Source organism: Bos grunniens, chromosome 2 (genome assembly GCF_055505025.1).
Source record: "Bos grunniens cultivar Pamir isolate PY7600 chromosome 2, Bosgru_T2T1.0, whole genome shotgun sequence".
Taxonomy (NCBI): domain Eukaryota; kingdom Metazoa; phylum Chordata; class Mammalia; order Artiodactyla; family Bovidae; genus Bos; species Bos grunniens.
The window spans coordinates 67,186,216-67,210,541 of NC_141166.1; the positions used below are offsets into that span (position 1 = coordinate 67,186,216).

General features: G+C 42.7%; 1 protein-coding gene and 1 pseudogene across 5 annotated transcripts in view; both read left to right on the forward strand.

The window, feature by feature from the left end:
* CCDC93 (CCC complex scaffolding subunit CCDC93) overlaps positions 1 to 24,326 on the forward strand; it is a 103,441-nt gene that overhangs the window by 36,550 nt on the left and 42,565 nt on the right. For all 4 annotated transcript variants that reach the window (XM_086367335.1, XM_086367342.1, XM_086367353.1 and 1 more), the window contains 4 exons: positions 4,122 to 4,158; positions 6,899 to 6,991; positions 7,364 to 7,414; positions 8,270 to 8,356. In XM_086367335.1, coding sequence (XP_086223461.1) covers positions 4,122 to 4,158; positions 6,899 to 6,991; positions 7,364 to 7,414; positions 8,270 to 8,356 — 268 coding nt within the window. The remainder of the gene's footprint in view (positions 1 to 4,121; positions 4,159 to 6,898; positions 6,992 to 7,363; positions 7,415 to 8,269; positions 8,357 to 24,326) is intronic.
* LOC147378204 (large ribosomal subunit protein eL42-like) lies at positions 13,954 to 14,505 on the forward strand (annotated as a pseudogene). The gene has a single exon (XR_015151497.1). The product of XR_015151497.1 is annotated as a large ribosomal subunit protein eL42-like (transcript).

The following is a 24,326-nucleotide window of genomic DNA, read 5'->3' on the forward strand; positions in this document are numbered from 1 at the left end:
AGTTGCTCAGTCGTGTCCGACTCTTTGCGACCCCATGAATTGCAGCACCCCCTGTCCATCACCAACTCCCGCAGTTGACTCAAACTCACGTCCATCGAGTTGGTGATGCCACCCAGCCATCTCATCCTCTGTCGTCCCCTTTTCCTCCTGCCTCCAATCCCTCCCAGCATCAGAGTCTTCCAATGAGTCAACTCTTCGCATGAGGTAGCCAAAGTACTGGAGTTTCAGCTTTAGCGTCATTCCTTCCAAAGAACACCCAGGGCTGATCTCCTTTAGAATGGACTGGTTGGATCTCCTTGCAGTCCAAGGGACTCTCAAGAGTCTTCTCCAACACCACAGTTCAAAAGCATCAATTCTTTGGCACTCAGCTTTCTTCACAGTCCAACTCTCACATCTATACATGACCACAGGAAAAACCATAGCCTTGACTAGATGGACCTTTGTTGGCAAAGTAATGTCTCTGCTTTTCAATATGCTATCTAGGTTGGTATGTCTTGTTAAAAACATGTTAAGGTATATTTCTTTAAATACTATGTTGTTGGAAAAACAAGACTCATAGTTTTGATTTTAGACTGAAACACAATGGTATCTTTATAATATTTCAATTATATTATGGGTTCAGTAAACTTTTAGGAGCTAACTTACACACCTAACCACACTATGAAACTGCCAGTGTGAGGAAGTGCATTTTAAGTGCATGTAACATATCTCTTCTAACCTATGTCCCTTCTGAAGGCCCATGATATGTTCACAGAAGGTGTTTAGTAAATGTCCATTGAATGAACAAAGAACAGAATCCATTGTCCTTAGTATTTAGGGCTTTTTATGTCCCTGATTTGTTCTGGGTTCCAGATAATTTGATATCTGTCTTAATGTGCCCCAGGGAAGAAGACTAGAATGTTTGTTTTCTAGAATGATGATGTCCAATGTAGTGGTCACTAGCCACCTGTGACTGTTGAACACTTACAGTGTGACTAGTGTGGCTTAGAAACAGAATCTTAATAATGAAGTTAAATTTTTAAATACATGCTTTAGTTATTTGAGTATATTTAAATATGTTCAGAATAACTTGGGTAGGTGAATACTAAAGTTATATGTGTGGCGCAGCACTAGTTACACAAAGTAGTGAATACACTAAAAACTGCTGAAATATGCATTTTAAAATGAATTTTATGTTGTGTGAATTAAACCTCAACTTTAAAAGTATAGAGAAAAAGAGTGAGTGGAGAAGATTTCCTCCCCTCCAGGGCTTAACAGACAGAGTGCATATAATACAGAATAATTGTACCCTATGGAGTGAGTGCGAATGCTTTTTTTGGTGTCAACACAGAAGCACATGTCCACCCAAATCCTGTACGAGACTTTACTTAGTCGACATCCAGCATCTTTCTATCCTGTGCAGGCCAGAAAACAAGCAACTCTATTTTCCATATTCCTTTGCACCTAGAGTTGTTAATACTATTTAGGTTCTGCCCTTGAGATGCATTTTCTGGAGTTTTGAAAGTCCAACAGTTAGAGGAGGAGACAGTGAGAGCATAAGGGTGGACAGGCACAGAAGCCTAGTTTGGGGTGGTCAGAAAAGTCTTCCTGAGCTTCTGTCTTTAAGGAGAAGTAGCTTGGACCTGGGAATTGAATTTACTCATGTTTAGTTGTTTACTTCTTTATTTGGAAAATCCATAAAGTTCCCGGATCTTTGATAAGACCTGCCTGTCTGAGGGTATGTCTTCTGCCCTTAAAGGTCTCCAGAGACTGAAGGCTTGGGAAACAAAAGAATACCCAGGGTGCAAGGACACTTCAAGGAGTGGGAAACTTTGGAGAGACCCTCTGTTGGTCAGCTGGTTTGAGTCCCTGGTTCAGGACTCAGAACCCACCCACTAGTTCCAGCAGAAGGGATTGATTACGAGGGTGGATGGGAAGAGTTAAGGCATGTGATCTGGACTGAGCAGGGTTACTGCCCAAGCATCACAGTAGATCTGGGCTGCCGAGGCTGCTGCTGCTGCCTCTGTGGTCAAGAAGCTGGCAGATAGCCTGTGGTGCTGGGAAGCTGGTACCACAGCTGCTGGCAAAAGAGCCACCGCTTTTTCCAAGATCAGAAAACCACTGTCACAGCTTCTGGCCCAGAATCAGGTTACTTCTACTGTGATCCCCATGAGCACAGTGAACCCCTTATGCTCTCACTGTTTCCTGCTCTAACTGTTACACATTCAAAACTCCAGCAAATACATCTCATTGATGGAACTTAAATAGTATTCAGAACTCTGGGTACAAGGGAATGTGGAAAATAGAGCTGTTTGTTTTCTGGCCTGTACAGTATAGAAAGATGACTAAGCCAGTTCACAGAATCTGCCATAAGGTCTTGTACAGGATTTGGGTGGACACTCAGAATTGAACTTTGATCTTCTGAACTGTGGGCCTGTCGATCTGTGGATGGGCACAGTGTACCCGGCAATGACTTCTGGTCTCTCCAGTTATAAGACAGCCTATTGCAAGGACAGGTGATATATTTGGCTTCTTGATTTCTGCATTTTCTTGGAGAAGGATGCAGACATGCCAACAGTCAGCTGGACATGATTGCTGATCAGAAAGTAGGGGGAACACGTACAGGCACAGGGATAGATCAGCCAGGGCAGAGTGCTGCTGTAATTTAAAGTGTCCAACCCAAACTACACAGCCTGTAGTTTGTGTCTCCTTCTAACCCTCCTATACTGTCAGTGGTAGTTTATAGAAATCATATGGAAGCTGTTTAAACAGGGCTGGAGATCATGTCTATAATACCTTATCAGTGGTACAGATAAGCTCAGAGAGGTGAAGCAGTTTCCCCCATGTCACAGAGCTGGCTGTCATCAGGGTGAAGAATCTAAACCCAGTGTCCTGACCTGCTACTACCCAACCTGCGCTGTGCACTAGACTCAACTATAAACTAAGCCTGTGATTTGTCAGCCCAATCCTGAGAAATCCTGTGCCCAAGTGTGTCTTTCCCTTCACACTCATCACATGTCTGGCAAAGCACTGGTCCTAGATTGAGATTTTCAGGTTGAGTGGAACTGACTTTTGGAAATGACCAAAAGCATCCAAAGTGAAGTCTGGGCATGCTTCAGAGGAAGAGGTGGCTTTAGAGCTGAGATGTGAGGAGTGAGTAGAAAGGTAGGAGGAGACAGGAGAACAGCACAGTATATGCAGAACTCTGCTCGGCGCCGATGCCCAGGAGCAGGGGAGGTGAGCTGCTGGGGTGAGGCTCAGTGGTTGTTAGCTGGGTCCATGGAACGGAGGCCCTGGTGACAGTGCCCACTAGGAGGGCTTCTGTTCTCTGCCTTGCCAGATGCGTATAAGGCCAGTAGGAGGTTGAATAAGGGATTGGGAGGGAGAGTGGAAGTGGAGGCTTGAGACAAGGGCAGAAGCCAGCACATGACCCAGCAAGTGGGGTGAGCTGTGAGTGAAGGCAGAGCAGGGTCCCTTAATTTGTTTTTCTTAAATGGTTGTGTGTAATTTTATTTCCTTATAAACCATTTAAAGGTAAGTGAGTTTGGGTGTTTTGCATTATGGTTTTTGTTTTAGATCGAATGGTTTTTGTATTGCTTAAAAGAAAAAGATATTAATTAGAACCTGAAAATAAGCTAGTTTAAAGTGCATCTGTGAGTGTCTTTGAATTTAAACTTGCGTGAAGTGAGCACACAACATTTTTGGCATTGTGCTTGGGTTGTGTTTGAGAATAAAAAGTGGGCTGGATGTGAGGTTATGAAAGTAGTCATTAGAGAGCATGTTAAGCTTGAGCAAACACATTCACATATACAGATATTTTTAAGGCTTCTAGCTTAAACTATGGATCGGTATAGTTCTGTATTCAAACAGTAGTAATCACACTTTAAGAGAATGGTGTGCTTTGCATGGAGAGTTCCCATTTATATTGATAGTATTTATGTGGCAAATTGAATGCTGGGCCCTTTATTCAAAAACAGTGGAATATGTTTGTGGTTTTGGCACTTGAAACATGTTCTCCAGTCACCAAATAGCCAAAATTCTTTTTGGTGCTTTTCATATAAGAGTGCAACTAAAATTCATTTGATCAACTTTTTTTGTTGTTTTGGAGTAATAATTGAGCTCCTCTCTTCTGTGGCTTGCAGGAGATATGGATTTAGCCGCCAGAGCAAAACAGAAAAGGTAAGAAATGCTTGGCTAATGGGAGAGCACATTTGAGATATGGAAGTATCCCTCTACTTTGCCTCTGTCTGACACTGACAGGCTCCCAAAAGGGATGGGACAACGAGGCTCTGGTCCTTGAGCAACCCCAGTCAGCAGGGGTGTACCAGCTGCTTTTGATCCCTGCATCTTCCTCCTGGTGTTCCCAATCTGCTGCCTCTGCAGGTTGGGGAACTGCGACAACTCCTCATCATGGGACTGGAAATGAAGGGTGATCGAAAATCATGGCCCCAGGGTCAAACATGTGGGCTTTAATAACTCTAAAATGGGGGCCTGAGCATCCTCATCTGATGAGAGACACCCTAGATGGGTGTGAACAGCCTCCTGGCAGTGAGAGAGAGCACAGTGTACGTTACAGGCTGGCTATGTACTAAGCTTGGAGTGGAAAAAACAGGAAGTCAAGATGGGGTTTTATAACTTCATAAAGGAATCTCAGAGTTTTCTCTTCATTCATATTTTTGTGTGTATGTGTATGTGTTTATTCATGATTCTTAATTGCCAGCAGCAGGGCAGGCATATAAATCTTATAGTGCTACCCTTTCCAGTGTCCAGACCCTTTGGTCAGGCTAAACAACTCTGTGAGGAAGATACTCATTCCTGTTTTTCAGATCAAAAAGCTGAGGTTCAGAGAGGCTCAGTGATTTGTCCAAGATCACACAGCTCCTAAAGTGCCATAAAAAGAATCTGAACCCAGGTCTGTGTGACATCAAAGCCTGTGCTCTTACCTACTGCCTTTTCAGTAATAATGTGCTAGCCAAAGCGGCTGGTGACCTCTTAAAGAGTCCACAGCTGAGGTCCAGTGAACCTGTTTTCTCACTCCTTACCCAACCCCTGGATTTTCTTAAGTGAGACACAGCTCCTCCCGCTACTCTCCTGCCGCCCCTCCGCTGTCTAGATCCCATTCCCGGTGCTTCCTGGGAGCCTTCCCTGACCCCAGCCTCCCCCTGCTTCCTGTGGTCGTTGTCTCAGTCCTCAGAGGGCACTGAGGTGCATATGTTCTAAGGCCAGACTGGCTGGTTTCAAATGCTAGTTCCTCCCTTTCACTGCGTGATTTCCGTCAGTACACTTAATTGTTGTGCCTCAGTTTATGGCATCTGTAAAATGGGGGCAGAAGTTGTACTATCTCACAACACTGTTGTGAAGATTAAAATGTAAAAGATGTAGAATAATCCAACTCAGAGTGCACATTTACTAAGTGTGAACTATCATCATTATTATTACCATTAATAATCATTTATGCATTCATTATGACATCTTTCTTGGTTTTCTCATTTCCGCATTTGTGTTTTCACTCAACCAAACAGCCATTTCCTCCAAAGCAAGGCGTTTCTGGATTAGAGTGTCATGGGGTAACTGTATTGTATATAAGAATTTGATATGTATGTATAATATATAATTTTAGGTCTGAAAACAATGTCTGTGTATATGACTGTATTCTGAAATAAGGCAATTTGATTATGGTTGGAAAAATTATGAGATGTCCATGAAATATTATTCACATTGGCCTTGCCTTATCATTCTCATGTCAGATGGTACATTTGAACTGGAAGTCTTATCCCCTGCATATATACACAAGTGCTCAGGCCAGCCCCTGGAGCCACTCATATGCTTAAGCACATCCCAGAATTGGGATGGTCTCAGAGGGATATCTGAGGCCAATCCTCTCATTCAACCCCAAGAGATCCTAATATCCAGAGAAGGTAAATCTGAGATCAGTAGCTTGTGAATGGCAAAGATGGAGCTAAAACCAAGAACTCTAGACTCACAGCGCAGGCTTGGGGAGCAGCCATGATTCCAGGTGTCCTGAGTGTGGTACATTTTGAACCTGAGCTGGGTTTATAGCATGGAGCTTGAGCATCAGGACAAGCAGCTTAGAGTCTTATCCTTTAAACCTTTAAACTAGCGATTTTCAAATTTTGTTGACAGCTCTTGATAGTAGGAGTTATTTTCATCATGGTTTAGTAGACACACACACCCCCCCACCCAAAAGCACTCTGATATGTTCTGTTATTTGTATTTAGATGCCAGTCATACCTGCTAGTGGAGACGGCAGTGGCACCCCACTCCAGTTCTCTTGCCTGGAAAATCCCATGGATGGAGGAGCCTGGTGGGCTGCAGTCCATGGGGTCACTAAGAGTCGGACAGACTGAGCGACTTCACTTTCACTTTTCACTTTCCCACATTGGAGAAGGAAATGGCAGCCGACTCCAGTGTTCTTGCCTAGAGAATCCTAGGGATGGGGGAGCCTGGTAGGCTGCCGTCTATGGGGTCGCACAGAGTCGGACACGACTGAAGCGACTTAGCAGCAGCAGCAGCATACCTGCTAAATTGCTTTCATATCCACTCATGCACCTCAGCTGAAAAAAAGGCAGTGATCTAGTCTTAAAGAAATTAAAGTAGGGGAAGACCCAATCACAGTGCATGGATAAGTCTGGCAAAGGTCTATGGCCTGATAGGAACTTAATCAGCGAGTAGTTCAGAGACGGAGGCAGGCATTGAGCAAGCCCCAAGACTCCACTTGTTTGGCATGTGGTTGGAGTGGAGGCTGAGGTCTCTGGATTTTGCGTCCTTTCTCAGGGGCTGGGTCATTTGTGCAGATCTGTGTGTTTTCTTTCACTGACTTATGGCTCTTTGCAGTGTTACCCTTTCTCTACTGTCTCCACCGATAGTGCTCAGCCAGTTTTTACATCTTCCCTTCCAGGCTGAGGACAAGAAAACGGCACTTCCGACAGGGCTGTTGACTGCAGAAAAAGCTGATGCCCACGAGGAGGATGAGCTTCAAGCTGCTGAAGAAGTGAGTGATCCATGTGGCCCTCTAGGGTTTCTGCATAAATCTTTTGGAGAGAAATATCACTTTCTTTTTTTTTTTTTTAAATTTTATTTTTAAACTTTACATAATTGTATTAGTTTTGCCAAATATCAAAATGAATCCACCACAGGTATACAATATCACTTTGATCTCCAGTTTTCCGGAATGGCCAGCTACCGTTGGCTGTTTTTTCACACTCTTTTCAGTCTCCTTCCATCACTTCTCATGAGACTCACCATAAAATGAGACTGGGTAAAACAGCCCTTGGATTCCACTGAAAAGCCCTGTTTAGATACCCAGCTTAAGCCTTTTGTGGGCAGACCTGCTCACTACTACTTCTCCCCATTCCTCTTTTAGCAGCGTATTCAGTCCTTGATGACCAAGATGACCGCCATGGCACATGAGGAGGTGAGGCGGGTGTGGCCACTAGGGTGGGCGTGGTGTGGAGAGGGAGATTTGGAACCAACCTGCTCTGTGGTGGAGGGCCCTCTCTTTTTAGCACTCTGCTTCTTGTTTCCTGGGATCTTTCTTTGGGGAACTTTTTATACATGCACGGTGTTGCCATTCATGGGAACCTCTCGGAGGGAGACCTGAAGGACCTTTGTGAAGACAGGATGTCCCAGCTGGATGGCATCACAGGACCCATGTGGGAGAGCTGTGGTTCAGTCCTGCTTGTCCACAACCACATGTGGCATTCAGAACAGGAGCCCCTGTCTCCTGTTTCTCTCCTATACCATCTGAGTAGATGGTAGGGCACTGAATTTATATTCCCTTTTCTCAGAGCTCACGACCTGTCCCGAAGGTTTATCCAGGTGCTTTGAAAGAGAATCCTTCTTTACGGTAGGAAAGATCTGTGACACTCAGGAGGTAGTTCAGGAATTCTGAAATCCCTTTTCCTCTCCCATTTCCACTTTCTTCCTCTGAGTCCTATGCCTGCCAAGTTCCTTTTAGGCTCTTTTTAATGATCCTCAGCAACAAAAACCATGGGATGGGGTATAAATGGTGAAGAATGACTTTCTAGAGATAACCAGGGTCCGAGGAGAATCTTAACAGAGTTTGCTGAGTGATTCAGGAGGGAGTGAGGTGAGGTAACCTTTGTCCTGAGGCTTGTTTTCTCCCTTCCTTGTTGATGAACACGTGAGGAAAAGCCAAATTACTTTTCCCCCAGGAATGTTATCTGTTTTGCTGTAGTCATGCTCAGGGTTTCCAATGTGTGAAAGCCAGTGCGTGTCCTTGAGAGCACACCCTCCCTTGTGATTGCAGAGTCGGCCGACCGCAAGCTCCGTGGGCCAGATTGTGGGCCTATGCTCTGCCGAGATCAAGCAGATTGTGTCTGAGTATGCAGAAAAGGTAGGTGGGAACCCAGCTGAAGCCATCGCCTCAGTAATGCCCAAGAATTTGTCCTTCTGCTTCCCTACCCCTCCCAGCACTGATGGAGGCAGGTTGTAATTCATCTGCCAGATTTGTCAGAATACCCACCGTGCAGCGCCATCCACATTTGCCCGTTAGCTAAATTCATTTTCTTCTACAGTGACTATTTTTCTATAAATATAAAGAGAAAACCTGTCTCTTGGAGCAATTATTGCATCTGATAGATGGATGCCTTAGGGACAACACCCACATTTTTCCTTCTCTAGCAGGCTTCCTATAACTTGGGGACAGTTTGGTGGATGAGGCTGAGGGATGAAGCTTTGCCACTTAGGAGATAAACCCCATAACTCAGCCAAGCCCAAGGCAAAATTTTATGTCCTGCTTTATTAAAAGGGTATAGAATGAACAAAAGCCTGAAAGTCATATTTCAGCATTAGATTTTTTTTCCATCCTAAGAATAGGCAGCAGGACCTTGAATATTTCAGGGAGACAGTGATTAATCATTTTGCACATAACTGATTCTGGTCTGGCTGAGATGTAGTATCAGTAAAATCAGATTTACAGGGCCTTGTTTCACATCCTCCTTTCCCCAACCCTGCTCCCTCTGCCCGCCTAAAACGATGTCTGTTCAAGCATCCACTTTCACTTTCCCTGTCTCAAAAGCCTTGACAACAAATGAGCTCTGCCCTGACCCTCTGTGCAATGGTCTTCTGAAGAGATTGCACAGATGATGGAGTTGGACAGTGGATGTCACCTGTAATCTGGGAGTTATAATCAGCTCTAAGCACAATAGTGGTCGTCTCACACAAAGTGAGGGGCTTTCTGAGCAAGATTGAGTAAAATGGTACAGAGTAGTGTTTAGCAGAGGGGCAGGGGCAGAGGGAGGGTGAGATGGGTAAAGGGGTCAGTAGTATGGTGAAGCATGGAAACCAAACTTCTGTTGGTGAGCACACTTCCAGAAGTAGAAATAAAGTTGAAATAAAAATAAAAACTCATGTTACAAGTCAACTTAAGAAAAAACAGCATAGAATGTCTAGGGATGGGGTTCTCTTGTTTTCCCCACCCCCAAAGTCTGTGCTTCTTAACATAGGTTTTCTGACCCAACTTTCACATTAGAATCCAAAGTGAAAGAAAGTGAAAATCGCTCAGTTGTGTCCAACTCTTTGCGACCCCATGGACTATAGAGTCCATGGAATTCTCTAGGCCAGAATACTGGAGGGAGTAGCCTTTCTTTTCTCCAGGGGATCTTCCCAACCCAGGGATCTAACCCAGATCTCCTGCATTGCTGGTGGATTCTTTACCAGCTGAGCCACAAGGGAAGCCCAAGAATACTGGAGTGAGTAACCTATCCCTTCTCCAGGGGATCTTCCCGACCCAGGAATCGAACCGGGGTCTGCTTCATTGCAGACAGATTCTTTACCAACTAAGCTATCAGGGAAGCCTAATAGAATCCAAAGCATCCTTTATTTTAATTTACCACCTAGAAAAGGTGACAGTGGTTAGAGTGTCATCTGACATTTGACCAAGGATTTAGGTCATCCTGAAAGTACCAGTAGAATCAAGACTTGAAGACATAGGTGTGGAAAAGAGTGATTAATTCACTGCCCTGAGAAGAAGTGTCTTGCTTTGCTGTCAGCACACACAGACCTGGATGGCAAGGGGGTGAACCTGTACCTGCCCATAGGTTGCCACATAGCATCACTGATTCAGTTTTTACAGAAACACAAACATACGGGGTACTCACTGCTCTTCCTCCGGGGACTCTGACTTTTATCTTTATACCTGCCCACTGTAAGTAGGTAGGAGCTTAGATTATTATAAGAGAGGAAGCAAATAGGTCTCCTTCGTACACATGTCCTTGCCTTGTAGTCTTGAAGCTAACTTGTCTTCCCCATCAGCTCTGCAGTTCCATGATTCCTGCTGTATCCCTGGGCTCCCTGGGCTTCTCGTCCCTCACCCTTGTGCAGTGATCTGATGGCTGTATTCTGTGTTCTGTCCCTCTGTTCTGCTCTGCCAGGAAAGAATGAAATTAGAAGTAGTTTTGGACAGGTCTTTTTCCAAGGATGTGTATAATTAAAATACTTTCCTGGTGGCTCAATGGTAAAGAATCCACCTGCCAATGCAGGAAACACAGGTATGATCCCTGGATCAGGAAGATGCCCTAGAGTAGGAAATGGTAACCCACTCCAGTATTCTTGCCTGGGAAATTCCATGGACAGAGAAGACTGTCAGGCTACAATCCATGGGATTGCAAAGAGTCAGGTATGATGGAGCACACACGCATACATATAATTAAAACTTCTCATGGAGTTGGAGTTCACCAATTCATTGCTTGATTATGTTGTTTGTATTGGGTAGATCATATATCATTAAAGATGAGGGTTTTTGTAGTTGAATTGACTTTAATCCTATTCCCATATGACAGTTATTTCACGTTTGCATATTTAATCCAGTATTTGTCCCAGATATCCATGGTAGCACCTAGTTGCAGCCATCTTGTGTGTGTAAAAGAGGTAAAACAGTGCAGTTACAAATACAGATTTGAGGTCCTGTCTTGGTTCACATCTGTCTCCTCAACTTCCCAGCTCTGTGAGCTTGGCCACTTTATTTAATCGCTTTGCCCTAGTATCTTCATCTATAAAATGAGAATAATATAACTCTCCTGGCAGGATGGCAGGGTATTGTGAAGGTTAAGTGAAATGTGACAAAAATGCCCAAAACAGTGCCTGGGGCACATTATAGCCATGCAGCTAATGGTAACCTTTATTTATACTTTTATAAACTGCATTTTTTTTGTCACATTAAGTCCTAAATATTTTCCATGTTTCTAGTCTTCATAATTATGTGAATACTAGATAATCTAGCACAATTCATTAAACATTTCCCTGTTGTTAGACTTTTGTTTACCATTGTAGATAATCCTCTTGTAAAATCTGAACAAATGATTTCTTTGCAAAGATTTTGTAGGAGTCTAAAGATTGGATTCTGACTCCTCTGTGTTGCTTTATAAATAAGTTGTAGCAATATAAAATACTGCCTCCATGAAGGGACTTCCAGGATGGTCCAAGCGTCTCCCCCTCTGTTCATTTGTCTAACTTGCTACCTTAGTGGCTATAAAATAGTACCTCTTTGGACCACTGAGTGGCTTGAACAGGATTGCATGTTTTTGTTTGCTCTGTTTTCTGCTTATTTGACTGATCTATTGAAGCCTTTACTCACTTATCCTTTGGGTATCTGATGTTTTCCTTGTAAATTTGATTAAAGTCTCTATTGTAGATTTAAATATTTTGTCACAGTGATGCACATATTTCTCAGGCTGTTTTTGATTTGTGTATTGCTTTTCTTTTCATGCAAGGCGTTGGTACCCAAATTGATCAGTCTTTTTGTTTCAAAATAGCAGTGTTCTTTTTACATTGATCTGATAAGTAATTCATTACATTTCAGCTCATAATTTTTTATTAATGTTTAATCCTTTATACTACATAGAGTTCATTCTTATTTAGTCCACAATCTGGATCCATCCTAGTTTTCCTGTTCCTATCCACTTACCTTAATACTGTTTATCAAATAATTTCTTTATACTCATTTGGAGATACTTTGTTATTTTTTTTGTATTTTAGATCTAATTTAAGCTCTCTATTTTCTTGCTTTCTTGGTTTATGCTTCTGTTTTTATGAACAAACCATGATAAAATCATGTTTGCTTTTTGTTTTTCTTAATTTGCTTTGTTTGCTGTTGTCAGTGTCCTCCAGTCAAAGACCTCTGGGAACACACCCATAGTTAGACAAGTTGGGTTTATTGCTGGTTGAAGGAGACCACACAGCAGTGGGGAATCATACAGCATCTCAATAAAGAGGCCCTAGAAAAGACTTATGGGATTCAGACTTCTTTTAGGTGATTTAGGGGAAGATTAGAGAAAGTAGAGCTTTGCTCTGAGTTAGATGCATTAAGGAGGGATAATTCGATGAATCAGTGTCTAAAGAAATCTTCTCTGTGGGCCAAGGGAAAAGAATCACAGTTAAAGCTCTGTGTTCATATTAGCCAGTATAGGGGGATGTTTGATCGTTTAGGGGATTTGAATAGTGTTCATGTTTTTGCCCATATACAGACATTACAGAGTGGTTATGTTTTTTTCCTTGAACCTTGTGACCCTGTCTGATGTTGATGTCCTCTGGAGTTATTTATATTTAACACAAAAGCCTCGTGTGAATGCAGCCCAGCTCCCAGCAACACCAGGGCCTTGCTGAGAGTGCCAGATTGGCTCTCAGATGTCAGGGGTTGCTTTTCTCTTTTTCTGTGAATTTAGTATGGGTTGCTACATAGCAGTATTACACAAATACAGTGGTCTGAAATAACATCGTGTATTATCTCATGGTTTCTGTGTTTGGCACAGTATAGCAGGGTCCTTTGTTTCAGACTCTTACAAAGTTAGTGAAGGTGCTGGCCTGGGCAGTAGTCTCATCTGAGGCTCGACTGGGGAAGGATCCACTTCCAAGTTCACATGGTTCTTGGCAGCATTCAGTCCTTTGACACCTGTTGGCTGAGGTCTGGCTGTCAGCTAGAGGCTACCCTCAGTCCCTTGCCAGCTGTGCCTTTCCAACGTTACCACTTGTTTCAGCAAGTGAAGCCCCTCCACACATTACAGTTTTATGTGACATTGATGTGCATGCAATCACATTCATCCCACCATGTTTGCAGAGACTGGGGCTCTGTCAGAGTTGTCCACCATGGTGTGTTTGTTTTTCTCTTTAATCTTACTGCCATAAATTGGACTGAAATAAGGCAATTCATCTAAAAATCCATGCCCCTACCTTCAGGGCCTCAGTAATGAAATGCTTGAAAGTAAAGATGGAATTGAAGAATGCTCAGATGGAAAGCCTTTTGGTGGAACTTGAAAGAAACCCAAATTGGGCTGAGATCAGGATGAATTTTTGCTTAGTGAAAAAAAGGAACAATACTTTTTGGAAGATGAAAGTGTGAAAATGATTTTGTGCCTCAGAAATGAATCAAACAGCCTGCTTGGTGCAAGTCATTAGACGGTCAGCAGGCACTGAAAAATAAAAATGAAGTGAAAAACATATGCAGGCTTCTCTTTCACTGGTAAAGTTCAGTAGTTCTTATAACAGTATAACATGGTACCTAATTCATGTGTTTCAAAGCAAGTCCCTGAGATGTGTAACTCAATTTAATATGTTCCTGTAAAGCAACAGGGAAGAAGAACACAAAGAAGCTTCCATGTACATAATTCATGAGTATTGACAGAGTCCAGCCAGGGAGCTCCATCTCTGATTGTTACCAGAAGGAGCACCCTTCCCAGAATGTGCTTGCTGAGTCATCACTGTGCCTTGTGGTACTGCTGTCTAACATGCTCCCTGCATCTTATCATTCACTGTTACAGGCAAGAGGAATATAGTACTGTGATTTGCAGAAAACTAAGGGTTTGGCTGTCCCCGTAGTACTTGCACTCTACTATACCAGAAGGAAGGGGAAGGAAACAGAGCCAGGCAAGGGCAGGAAGGGACTGTGACTCAATGCCACGTGTTAACCAGCTGTACACCATTTTGACTCATGTGCAACTAAGTCTTTCCTGGTCAGCATCTCCCTGAGACAGGATATGAAAACATTTTGTAGGTCACAGGTCTGTTGGGGAATCAGAAGAATCTACCCTGCTTTTTTTCTGTGCCGTTATCGCTCTCACAAACATGGTGAACGTTCCAAAAACCCTCCGGACTTTCTGTAAGAAGTGTGGGAAGCACCAGCCCCACAAAGTGACACAGTACAAGAAGGGCAAGGATTCTCTGTATCTGGCGTTATGACAGGAAGCAGAGTGGCTATGGTGGGCAGACTACACCGATTTTCCGGAAAAAGGGTGAAACTGCAAAGAAGATTGTACTGAGTCTTGAATGTGTGAGCCCAACTGCAGATCAAAGAGCGTGCTGGCTATTAAGAGATGCAAGCATTTTGAGCTGGGAGGTGATAAAAAGAGAAAGGGCCAAGTGATATAGTTTTGAGATTCATATTTTGTTTTATTATGAAGACAATAAAAATTTGAGGTCGTTTACTTCATTTAGTTTCAGTTGGTTTTTTGGGAAGGGAAATAAAAGTGCCATCAAAAAAAAAAAAAAAAAGAATCCACCCTAAGTGCCATCTCATTGCCAGGTACTTTAAAAACACTTTATTAAATACAGTTGATTTATAATATTATATTACTTTCAGGTATACAGTATAGTGATTCAATATTTTTATAGACTGCTCTCCTTTTAAAATTATTACAAAATAATGGCTATAATGTATCCTTGATATACAAGGTACCCTTGTTGCTTATTTATTTTATAAATAGTATTAATAGTTTTGCCAAGAGAATGCACTGGTCATAGCAAACACCCTCTTGCAACAACACAGGAGAACTCTACACATGGACATCACCAGATGGTCAACACCGAAATCAGATTGATTATATTCTTTGCAGCCAAAGATGGAGAAGCTCTATAGAGACAGCAAAAACAAGACCGGGAGCTGACTGTGGCTCAGATCATGAACTCCTTATTTCCACATTCAGACTTACATTGAAGAAAGTAGGGAAAAACACTAGACCATTCAGGTTTGACCTAAATCAAATCCCTTATGATTATACAGTGGAAGTGAGAAATAGATTTAAGGGACTAGATCTGATAGACTGAGTGCCTGATGAACTATGGACGGAGGTTCGTGCCATTGTACAGGAGACAGTGATCAAGATCATCCCCAAGAAAAAGAATTGCAAAAAAAGCAAATGGCTGTCTGAGGAGGCCTTACAAATAGCTGTGAAAAGAAGAGAAGCAGAAAGCAAAGGAGAAAAGGAAAGATATTCCCATTTGAATGCAGAGTTCTAAAGTATAGCAAGGAGAGATAAGAAAGCCTTCCTCAGCGGTCAATGCAAAGGAATAGAGGAAAACAATAGAATAGGAAAGACGAGAGATCTTTTCAAGAAAATTAGAGATAAGGGAACATCTCATGCAAAGATGGGCTCGATAAAGGACAGAAATGGTATGGACCTAACAGAAGCAGATGATATTAAGAGGTGGCAAGAATACACAGAAGAACTACACAAAAAAAGATCTTCACAACCCAGATAATCACGATGATATGATCACTCACCTAGAGCCAGACATCCTGGAATGTGAAGTCAAGTGGGCCTTAGAAAGCATCACTACGAACAAAGCTAGTGGAGGTGATGGAATTCCAGTTGAGCTGTTTCAAATCCTGAAAGATGATGCTGTGAAAGTGCTGCACTCAGTATGCCAGCAAATTTGGAAAACTCAGCAATGGCCACAGGACTGGAAAAGGTCAGTTTTCATTCCAATCCCAAAGAAAGGCAATGTCAAAGCATGCTCATACTACCGCACAATTGCACTCATCTCACACACTAGTAAAGTGATACTCTAAATTCTCCAAGCCAGGCTTCAACAATATGTGAACCGTGAACTTGCAGATGTTCAAGCTGGTTTTAGAAAAGGCAGAGGATCGAGAGATCAAATTGCCAACATTCGCTGGATCATCGAAAAAGCAGGAGTTCCAGAAAAACATCTATTTCTGCTTTATTGACTATGCCAAAGCCTTTGATTGTGTGGATCACAATAAACTGTGGACAATTCTGAAAGAGATGGGAATACCAGACCACCTGCCTAGCCTCTTGGAAATCTGTTTGCAGGTCAGGAAGCAACAGTTAGAACTGGACATGGAACAACGGACTGGTTCCAGATAGGAAAAGGAATACATCAAGGGTGTATATTGTCACCCTGCTTATTTAACTTATATGCAGAGTACATCATGAGAAACGCTGGGCTGGATGAAGCACAAGCTGGAATCAAGATTGCCGGGAGAAATATCAATCACCTCAGATATGCAGATGACACCACCCTTATGGCATAAAGGGAAGAAATAAAGAGCCTCTTGATGAAAGTGAAAGAGGAGAGTAAAAAAGTTGGCTTAACGCTGAACATTCAGAAATCTAAGATCATGTCATCCGGTCCCATCACTTCATGGGAAATAGATGCGGAAACAGTGGAAACAGTGGCTGACTTTATTTTGGGGGGCTCCAAAATCACTGCAGATGGTGATTGCAGCCATGAAATTAAAAGACGCTTACTCCTTGGAAGGAAAGTTATGACCAACCTAGGCAGCATATTAAAAAGCAGAGACATTACTTTGCCAACAAAGGTCTGTCTAGTCAAAGCTGTGGTTTTTCCAGTAGTCATGTATGGATGTGAGAGTTGGACTATAAAGAAAGCTGAGCACCGAAGAATTGATGCTTTTGAACTGTGGTGTTGGAGAAGACTCTTGAGAGTCCCTTGGACTGCAAGGAGATCCAACCAGTCCATCGTAAAGGAGATCAGTCCTGGGTGTTCATTGGGAGGACTGATGTTGAAGCTGAAACTCCAGTACTTTGGCCACCTTATGTGAAGAGCTGACTCATTTGAAAAGACCCTGATGTGGGGAAAGATTGAGGGCAGGAGGAGAAGGGGATGACAGAGGATGAGATGGTTGGATGGCATCACCGACTCAATGGACATGAGTTTGGGTAAACTCCGGTAGTTTGTGATTGACAGGGAGGCCTGGGGTCACAAAGAGTCGGACTCATCTGAGGGACTGGACTGAACTGAACTGAGTATTAATACTTCGTATCTCTTAATCCCATACCCCTATCTTGTTCCTCCCCCAACTCCTTTCCCTACTGGTAACCACTAGTTTGTTTTCTGTATGTGAATTTGTTTTATTTTTTAGATTTTACATATAAATGATGACATAAAATATTTGTCTTTCTGGCTTTTTTCACTAAGCATAATACTCTCTATGTCCCTCCATGTTGTTGCAAATGGCAAAATTTCATTTTTTATGGCTGAGTAACACTCCTTTGTGTGCATGTGTATATACAGTGACATCATTTTCATTCATCTGTTGATGGACACTCAGGTTGCTTCCACATCTTGACTGTTTTAAGTAATGCTGCTGTAAACATTGAGGTGCATGTACCGTTTTTGAATTAACATTTATGGTTTTTGGGGATATATACCCACAAGTGGAATTACTGGATTATATAGTAGTTCTATTTTTAGGCTTTTGGCGAACTTCCATACTGTTTTCCATAGGTGCAGCACCAGTCTACATTCCCGTCAGTAGTGTACAAGGGTTCCCATTTCTGTACATCCTCCCTGATATGTGTTATTTATAGGCTTTTTGATGATAGCCATTCTGATAGATGTGAGGTGATAGCTTTTTATGGTTTTGATTTACATTTCTCTAATAGTGATGTTGAACATCTTTTCATGGGCCTGTTAGCCATCTGTGTATCTTTTTTAGGAAAATGTGTGTTCAGATCTTCTGCCCATTTTTTAATTGGGGTTTTTTTTTAATATTGAGTTGTATGAGCTGTGTATTATGAACACTAATCCCTTATTGATCATATCACTGGTAAATATTTTCTCCCATTCCGACAGTTGTCTTTTCATTTTGTCAGTGGTTTCCTTTGCTTTGCAAAAGCTTTTAAGTGTAATTAGGTCCTTGGAAGGAAAGTTATGACCAACTTAGATAGCATATTAAAAAGCAGAGATACTACTTTGCCAACAAAGGTCCGTCTAGTCAAGGCTATGGTTTTTCAGTGGTCATGTATGGATGTGAGAGTTGGACTGTAAAGAAAGCTGAGCACCAGAGAATTGATGCTTTTGAACTGTGGTGTTGGAGAAGACTCTTGAGAGTCCCTTGGACTGCAAGGAGATCCAACCAGTCCATCCTAAAGGAGATCAGTCCTGAGTGTTCATTGGAAGGACTGAGGCTGAAGCTGAAACTCCAGTACTTTGGCCACCTCATGCGAAGAGTTGACTCATTGGAAAAGACTCTGATGCTGGGAGGGATCGGGGGCAGGAGGAGAAGGGGACGACAGAGGATGAGATGGCTGGATGGCATCACCGACTTGATGGACGTGAGTTTGAGTGAACTCCGGGAGTTGGTGATGGACAGGGAGGCCTGGAGTGCTGCGATTCATGGGGTCGCAAAGAGTCGGACACGACTGAGCGACTGAACTGAACTGAACTGATGTAGCTAATAATAAGTACCAGGTTTGCATACATGCCTGTCTGACTTTGAAACCAGTCTCTGTGACAGGGTAGTGTCCTCAGAGGGCAGCATGACAGCCTCCTTGGCCATCCTTAGTGTCTGCCTCCCAGGCTTTTTTCAGTGACAAAACATCGTTAGACTCTCCCAATGTCTAACTGCCCACCTTGGGCTGAGTGGAGTGAAGAGGCCAAGTCATGTTGGAAACTAACCACAGAAACAAGTAAAAAGGAAAATGATGCAGCCCAAGCATTCACACACAGTCGCACCTAAGCTATCGAAAACTGTGGAATTTTCTATTTGGAGTATGTGAGTGGCTTTTCATATCACTGGAAAATGCCACATTGAAATGTTCTCATCCAGCTCTCCAGAGTGTAATATCCTAGCCAGAAGACTATCAACATCTCAATCTTATTTTAAGAAGAGGCATTTTGGGTCATCAGGAGACTTATTTTTAGAAGGAATTCTTTTTCTCGGTAGGTTCTGAAATTTTTTTCCTGTCCAGCAATTAAGAAATTCTGACACAAATTACTTTTGACCTTTTGATTCTGAGAGCTGTTCTCTTGGCAGTTCATCGGAAGCCTGTATTCTGTCTTGAAATTTTATTTTTCAAGAGCATTTGGGGCATCTCATTAGTTGATTAGGACCTGGGTGTAACCACAGAGAGGTAATAGCCATGGTCTGGTCAGGGATGCACATATAAAAACCCAACGGGAAAACAAACAAACAAACAAACAATGGAAGGAAAGTCTCCTCTAAAGAAAGCAGACAGCCACGTTGGTAGGTGTGGTCTGCATTAAAGTAGGTTTTGTCCCCCCTCAACCATGGTCAGGTTGGCTCTACATGATACAACCAGCCGAGAAAACTGCCGCAAGTTCTGTCACTCATTCACCTCAAGAGTAGCCTTCTAGGAGCCTTTTGGTTGCAAGTGATAGAAACTCTGCCTGGAATGGTGGTATAAGCAAAACAGAGCCTTTTTCAGCTCTCAGAACAGGAGGTGGGGGTGTCCATGAAGGTAGGGGTCCCAGGGACTCACCTGCCTTGTCATCTCTCTCTGCCCTTGAAAACTTGCTTCACTCTGCCTCCCTATCACCTGGGGGACCTCACCACAGACTGCTTCAGTCTCCAGCACCCTCCCATATCTGTGTGTAAAGTCCTAAGAAAGGGTTCTCCTTTGTTGGTTACAGGCTTCTCTTGCGGCTGAGCTGGTAAAGAATCCGCCTGCAATGCAGGAGACCTGAGTTCGATCTCTGGGTTGGGAAGATCCCCTGGAGAAGGGAAAGGCTCCCCACTCCAGTATTCTGGCCTGGAGAATTCCTTGGGTTGCAAAGAGTCAGACACGACTGAGGGACTTTCACTTTCACTTGTTGGTTACAGGTCAGGTCACATACTCCTCCTCAGCCAGTTGCTCTGGCCAGGAGGTGGGCTTATTGATCAGCAGCCCCTCTGGAACAAGAGAGAGAGTGGGAAACAGTGATTCCCCAAAGGTAGGGCGTCGCTGTTACTAAACCAGAGGGTGCTGAGTATTCATGATGGCTGTACTGCCATGAGCCTGTGTTCATAGAAGGTCCTTAGGGATTCTGTCTAACTACACTGGATGGCATTGACCCGCGAGAATCAATGGCTAATATGTCATCTGCCCTCCTCATGCTTTGTTTCTCTGCTCTGGTGTTGTATTTCCAATTAATTTTACAAAGTCTTCTTAAAGAAAATAGCTATAATTTATAGGTATTTTAAGTCTTCAGCATGATTTCTTTTCTGCCAGACAGCTGACAGAAATAACCCCCTAGATGGAATGATCTTTTTCTTCAGCAACCATCTACTGAGCAGTACTACGTCCCAGGCAGTTTCAGGTATAAGGACAGGGATAGAGTTATAAATTCTCACTGAGGCATGGTGCTCCCCTGAGGAGCCCCTGGGTAGGAGTCAATCAGCCTGTAAAAAGAAGAATTATGGAATAATGTAATTCATATGTTTTCAAATGGATGCCATTTGCTACTTGATTGGTGTTGGCACTCGAAATGTCACTATCTACCCAAAGAGAAGTGACAGTTGGGTATTTTTTATACCGAACTTTTCTCCTGTTAATAGGCAGAATGGATGACTTTAAAATTATACCCAACTGAGGTGAAATGGAAAGTAATTGTTCAAGAGGGCTGGGGACTGGGTGAAGATACCAGTCCCCAGGACCTTGCCTGAGTCAGAAGGTCATGGGATGCTAAGCAACCAGGAGTCCCTGACTCCTCTGGAGAATCTGTCCTGAGCTAGAGCCAGTGTGATTTCTGATAAGCTTGGAGGTGAATGTTTCTAATCTCATCACCTATCCCCACCCAAAAAGAAAAACCATTTTTCTAGCAACATTGGCATGCAGGATACAGGAGAGGAGCTGCCCTCTTGGGGCCCTACTACTGGGACACAGATAGAAAAACCAGGTTGGGATCATGGTGATGAGGGCTGGGGAGGGAGGGATTTTTTAAACCCCTTCCTCCTAGACTCCATTTCTTCACATAAGGTCACAGGTACTAGACAGGTCATATTCTAAATCTGTAAACTTCTGGAAGGCCAAGATTTCATCTTCCATCTCTGTTTCTGTTGCCTAACACATCATATGTGTATGCTGTGCTCAGTCATATCCAACTCTTTGTGACTCTGTAAACCATAGCCTACCAGGCTCCTCTGTCCATGGAATTTTCCAGCCAAGAATACTGGAGTAGGTTGCCATTTCCTTCTCTAGGGGATGTTCCTAACCCAGGGATCAAGTCCACATCTCCTGCCTTACAGGCTGATTCTTAACCACTGTGCCACTTGGCAGATCATAACACTCAGCAGAAGCCTCTTCCAGTCATCCATCAGCCTCAGTGGAGACTCACCCATAGCCATTACGGGTAACTGTCCCTCCTGTGGATCCTCTGATGCGTGGATCAGCTCCTGTTGTCTTCTTTGTAGCACTGCTCACAAGGCACTATTTCATTTGTCTCTGCCTCTTTGCCAGGACTAGAATGTATACTGTCAACCAGAGCTGGGAGCATTGTATATCACCTTTGCCATAATGGGGTTTTCATAAACGTTTGTTGGAGGAAAGAAGGAAGGAAGGAAGGAAGAAGAAACCAGAAGACCATGCAAAACTCTCTCTTTCTCTGAAACAGTGAAGGCTTGGGGAGAAGGTGGCAGGTACAACACCTTTATTTATGAATGAGCAGGTATTACCTGACTAGACCGTGAGGGTCCAGAGGTGAGGTTTGTGTCTTTTTCCATGTTCCCAATGCCTAACACTTTGTCCTACATGTTATAGGATCTGAGTAAAGGTTAGTTGATGAAACAAAGGAAAGTGGTGAGAGAGATTTAAACCAATCCTAATTTAGAGATGAAGAAATTTCCCAGGTGGTTCAGTGGTTAACACTCCCACCTGCCAATGCAGAATATCCCAGGGTTGAGAAGATCTCCTGGAGAAGGAAAAGGTAACCCACTCTAGTATTCTTGCCTGGGAAATCGCATGGACAGGTTACAGTCCATGGGGTTGCAAAAGAGTCAGATACAACTTAGCAACTAAACAACAATCAAAAAAACCCTGTAAATCTGGAAAGAATGATGCTGATAATATGTTTGTGTCTCAGAACTGCTCCAGGATTTCCTAAATTCTGACTAAGTTATGCAATATGTACAAACTAACAATGCAGGGAATGGTATTGTGGTATTAGCTAATGAATTGGCCTGGTGGGATTGTCCCAAGCCACACAGCCTATATAGCTTATACCCTTTCAGGTTCTTTAGCAATTTGGATGAAGACATAGAAATTAGCTTCATCCGATTTAAGTGTCATTTAAAGCTAGAAAAGAAAAGGTGGCTAATACATTAGAGAGTAGAATCAACATTCAAAAATATCTTAGATTGAAATTTTAAGCCCAAACTATATTTTTTTTAAAGTAAGCATGAACTCTTTTATTTCAGAAAAATAAGTTATGCCAATTCAGGATTTGATGAGCATGCCATCTGACCTGACATTAGCTTGTGTGGGTAAAAGTGGGATGTTTGGGGTTTTTTACATGCCTCTGCGCATGGAGCCCAGACTTATGCTTCAAAAACTCAGCAAGGCTGCATGAATATGGGTCTTTGAAATTCATGGGATTTCATTAGTGGGAGTCAAGAATATTGAAAAGCAAATTTATGTATGCTGTTGCATTAGTGAGAGTAGAGTGTAGATAAGGGAAAGTGGGTGGTTCCATCCCAGTCTGCTGTGCTCAGATTCCATCAGGAATGCTTGAAAAGGATTATGAGCTAGGGTATATCCAGGGGAGAGCAGCCAAGATGGTGAAAGGAGCTGACATCTTCTTGTAAAGCTTGGAATGCTTCTGTATTAGAAAACTTGAACTGTTATATGAAAGTGATTATACTTTATCTCTGTGGCTTCAGGGAGAAATGAGCATGTATGTTTGAGTTTACATGTCTGTTTCTGCTCTTCGTTTCTGCTGACTTTTGCTCATGAAATTGTGTATGCTTTTGATTTTTGACTGTGAGTTCATTCTGCTTGAAAATTTCTCTATCAGACCTGGAATTGGAGCTCTATTCTTCCAGAGAGGATTTTCTTTTGCTCTTATGTGCACCTGGGCACACCCAGCTCAGGCCCACTGTGCATGTAGTAGATTTTTGGTATCATTCAGGTAGTGTGTGTGTTTAGATTATAGAACTGCACAAGGGCATATCCGTTCTAACAAAATCTCATTGCAGACTTTTTTCCTTCCTACATCTGTGCCAAGGATTATGCAAAGCAGTTGTTGAATTCTAAAAATCAAAGCTTGAGATCAATTGGTTTTGGCAAATACTCTCAAGAAAAAGGGCTTCCCTGGTGGCTCAGATGGTAGAGCATCTGCCTGAAATGTGGGAGACCTGGGTTTGATCCCTGGGTCTGGAAGATCCTCTGGAGAAGGAAATGACAATCAACTCCAGTACTCTTGCCTAGAAAATTCCATGGACAGAGGAGCCTGGTAGGCTACAGTCCATGGGATCACAAAGAGTTGGACACGACTGAGCAACTTCACTCACGCATTCAAGAAAAAAGCCAGCCTCCATGGGTACACCTACCTCCTGGATTCTCACTTCCACTTTTTGGCTTTCTAGGATTTCTTACATATTCTAGCTCATAGATTTTTTTAAGATTAAAAAATGAATATTTTATATTGCCTGTTTACTTGTTTTCAGTGGGAGGGTTCATCAGGGTCCGACAACTGAAATTCGTCTGCTCAGTATGGAGAATTTGTGGCATCCTCTTGATATAGGGACCCCTTAATTTTTTAGGGATCCCTTATTATTGATAGCTTTAGTGGCCATATTTTAATGGGGGGACATAGGAGAGATTCCTATATCAGGAAGGTTCTGTTCAGTTCAGTTGTTCTGTCGTGTCCGACTCTTTGCGACCCCATTGACTGCAGCACGTCAGCCCTCCCTGTCCATCGCCAACTCCTGGAGTTTACTTAGGAAGGTAGATGTGTAGATATGACCCTTTGGGTGTCTTCCATTATGAAAGTATATAGTTTTAGCTAAAGTAATCATTTTTTGTTTCTCTTAGGAATTTACTTACATTGAACTGGACTAATATTATTGAATGACATTTATATCTGGTTCCCCTTAGAATAGAAGCTGCAAACATCTGTCAGTTATTAGAAAACATTGAATCTGCACTAGATGCTATCTTAATCCACCCTGTCGTTTTGAAAGCACGTTCTTAATCTGAAATTGTTGAACAAAATTAGATTGGCATTTTAGCCCTTGCTCTAATGTAAACACAAATGGAATATTTATAGGTGGTTGGCATTCTTTGAGAGACATTGGGCTTTTCAAGTAGAAATCAGTTAACTTACCCCAA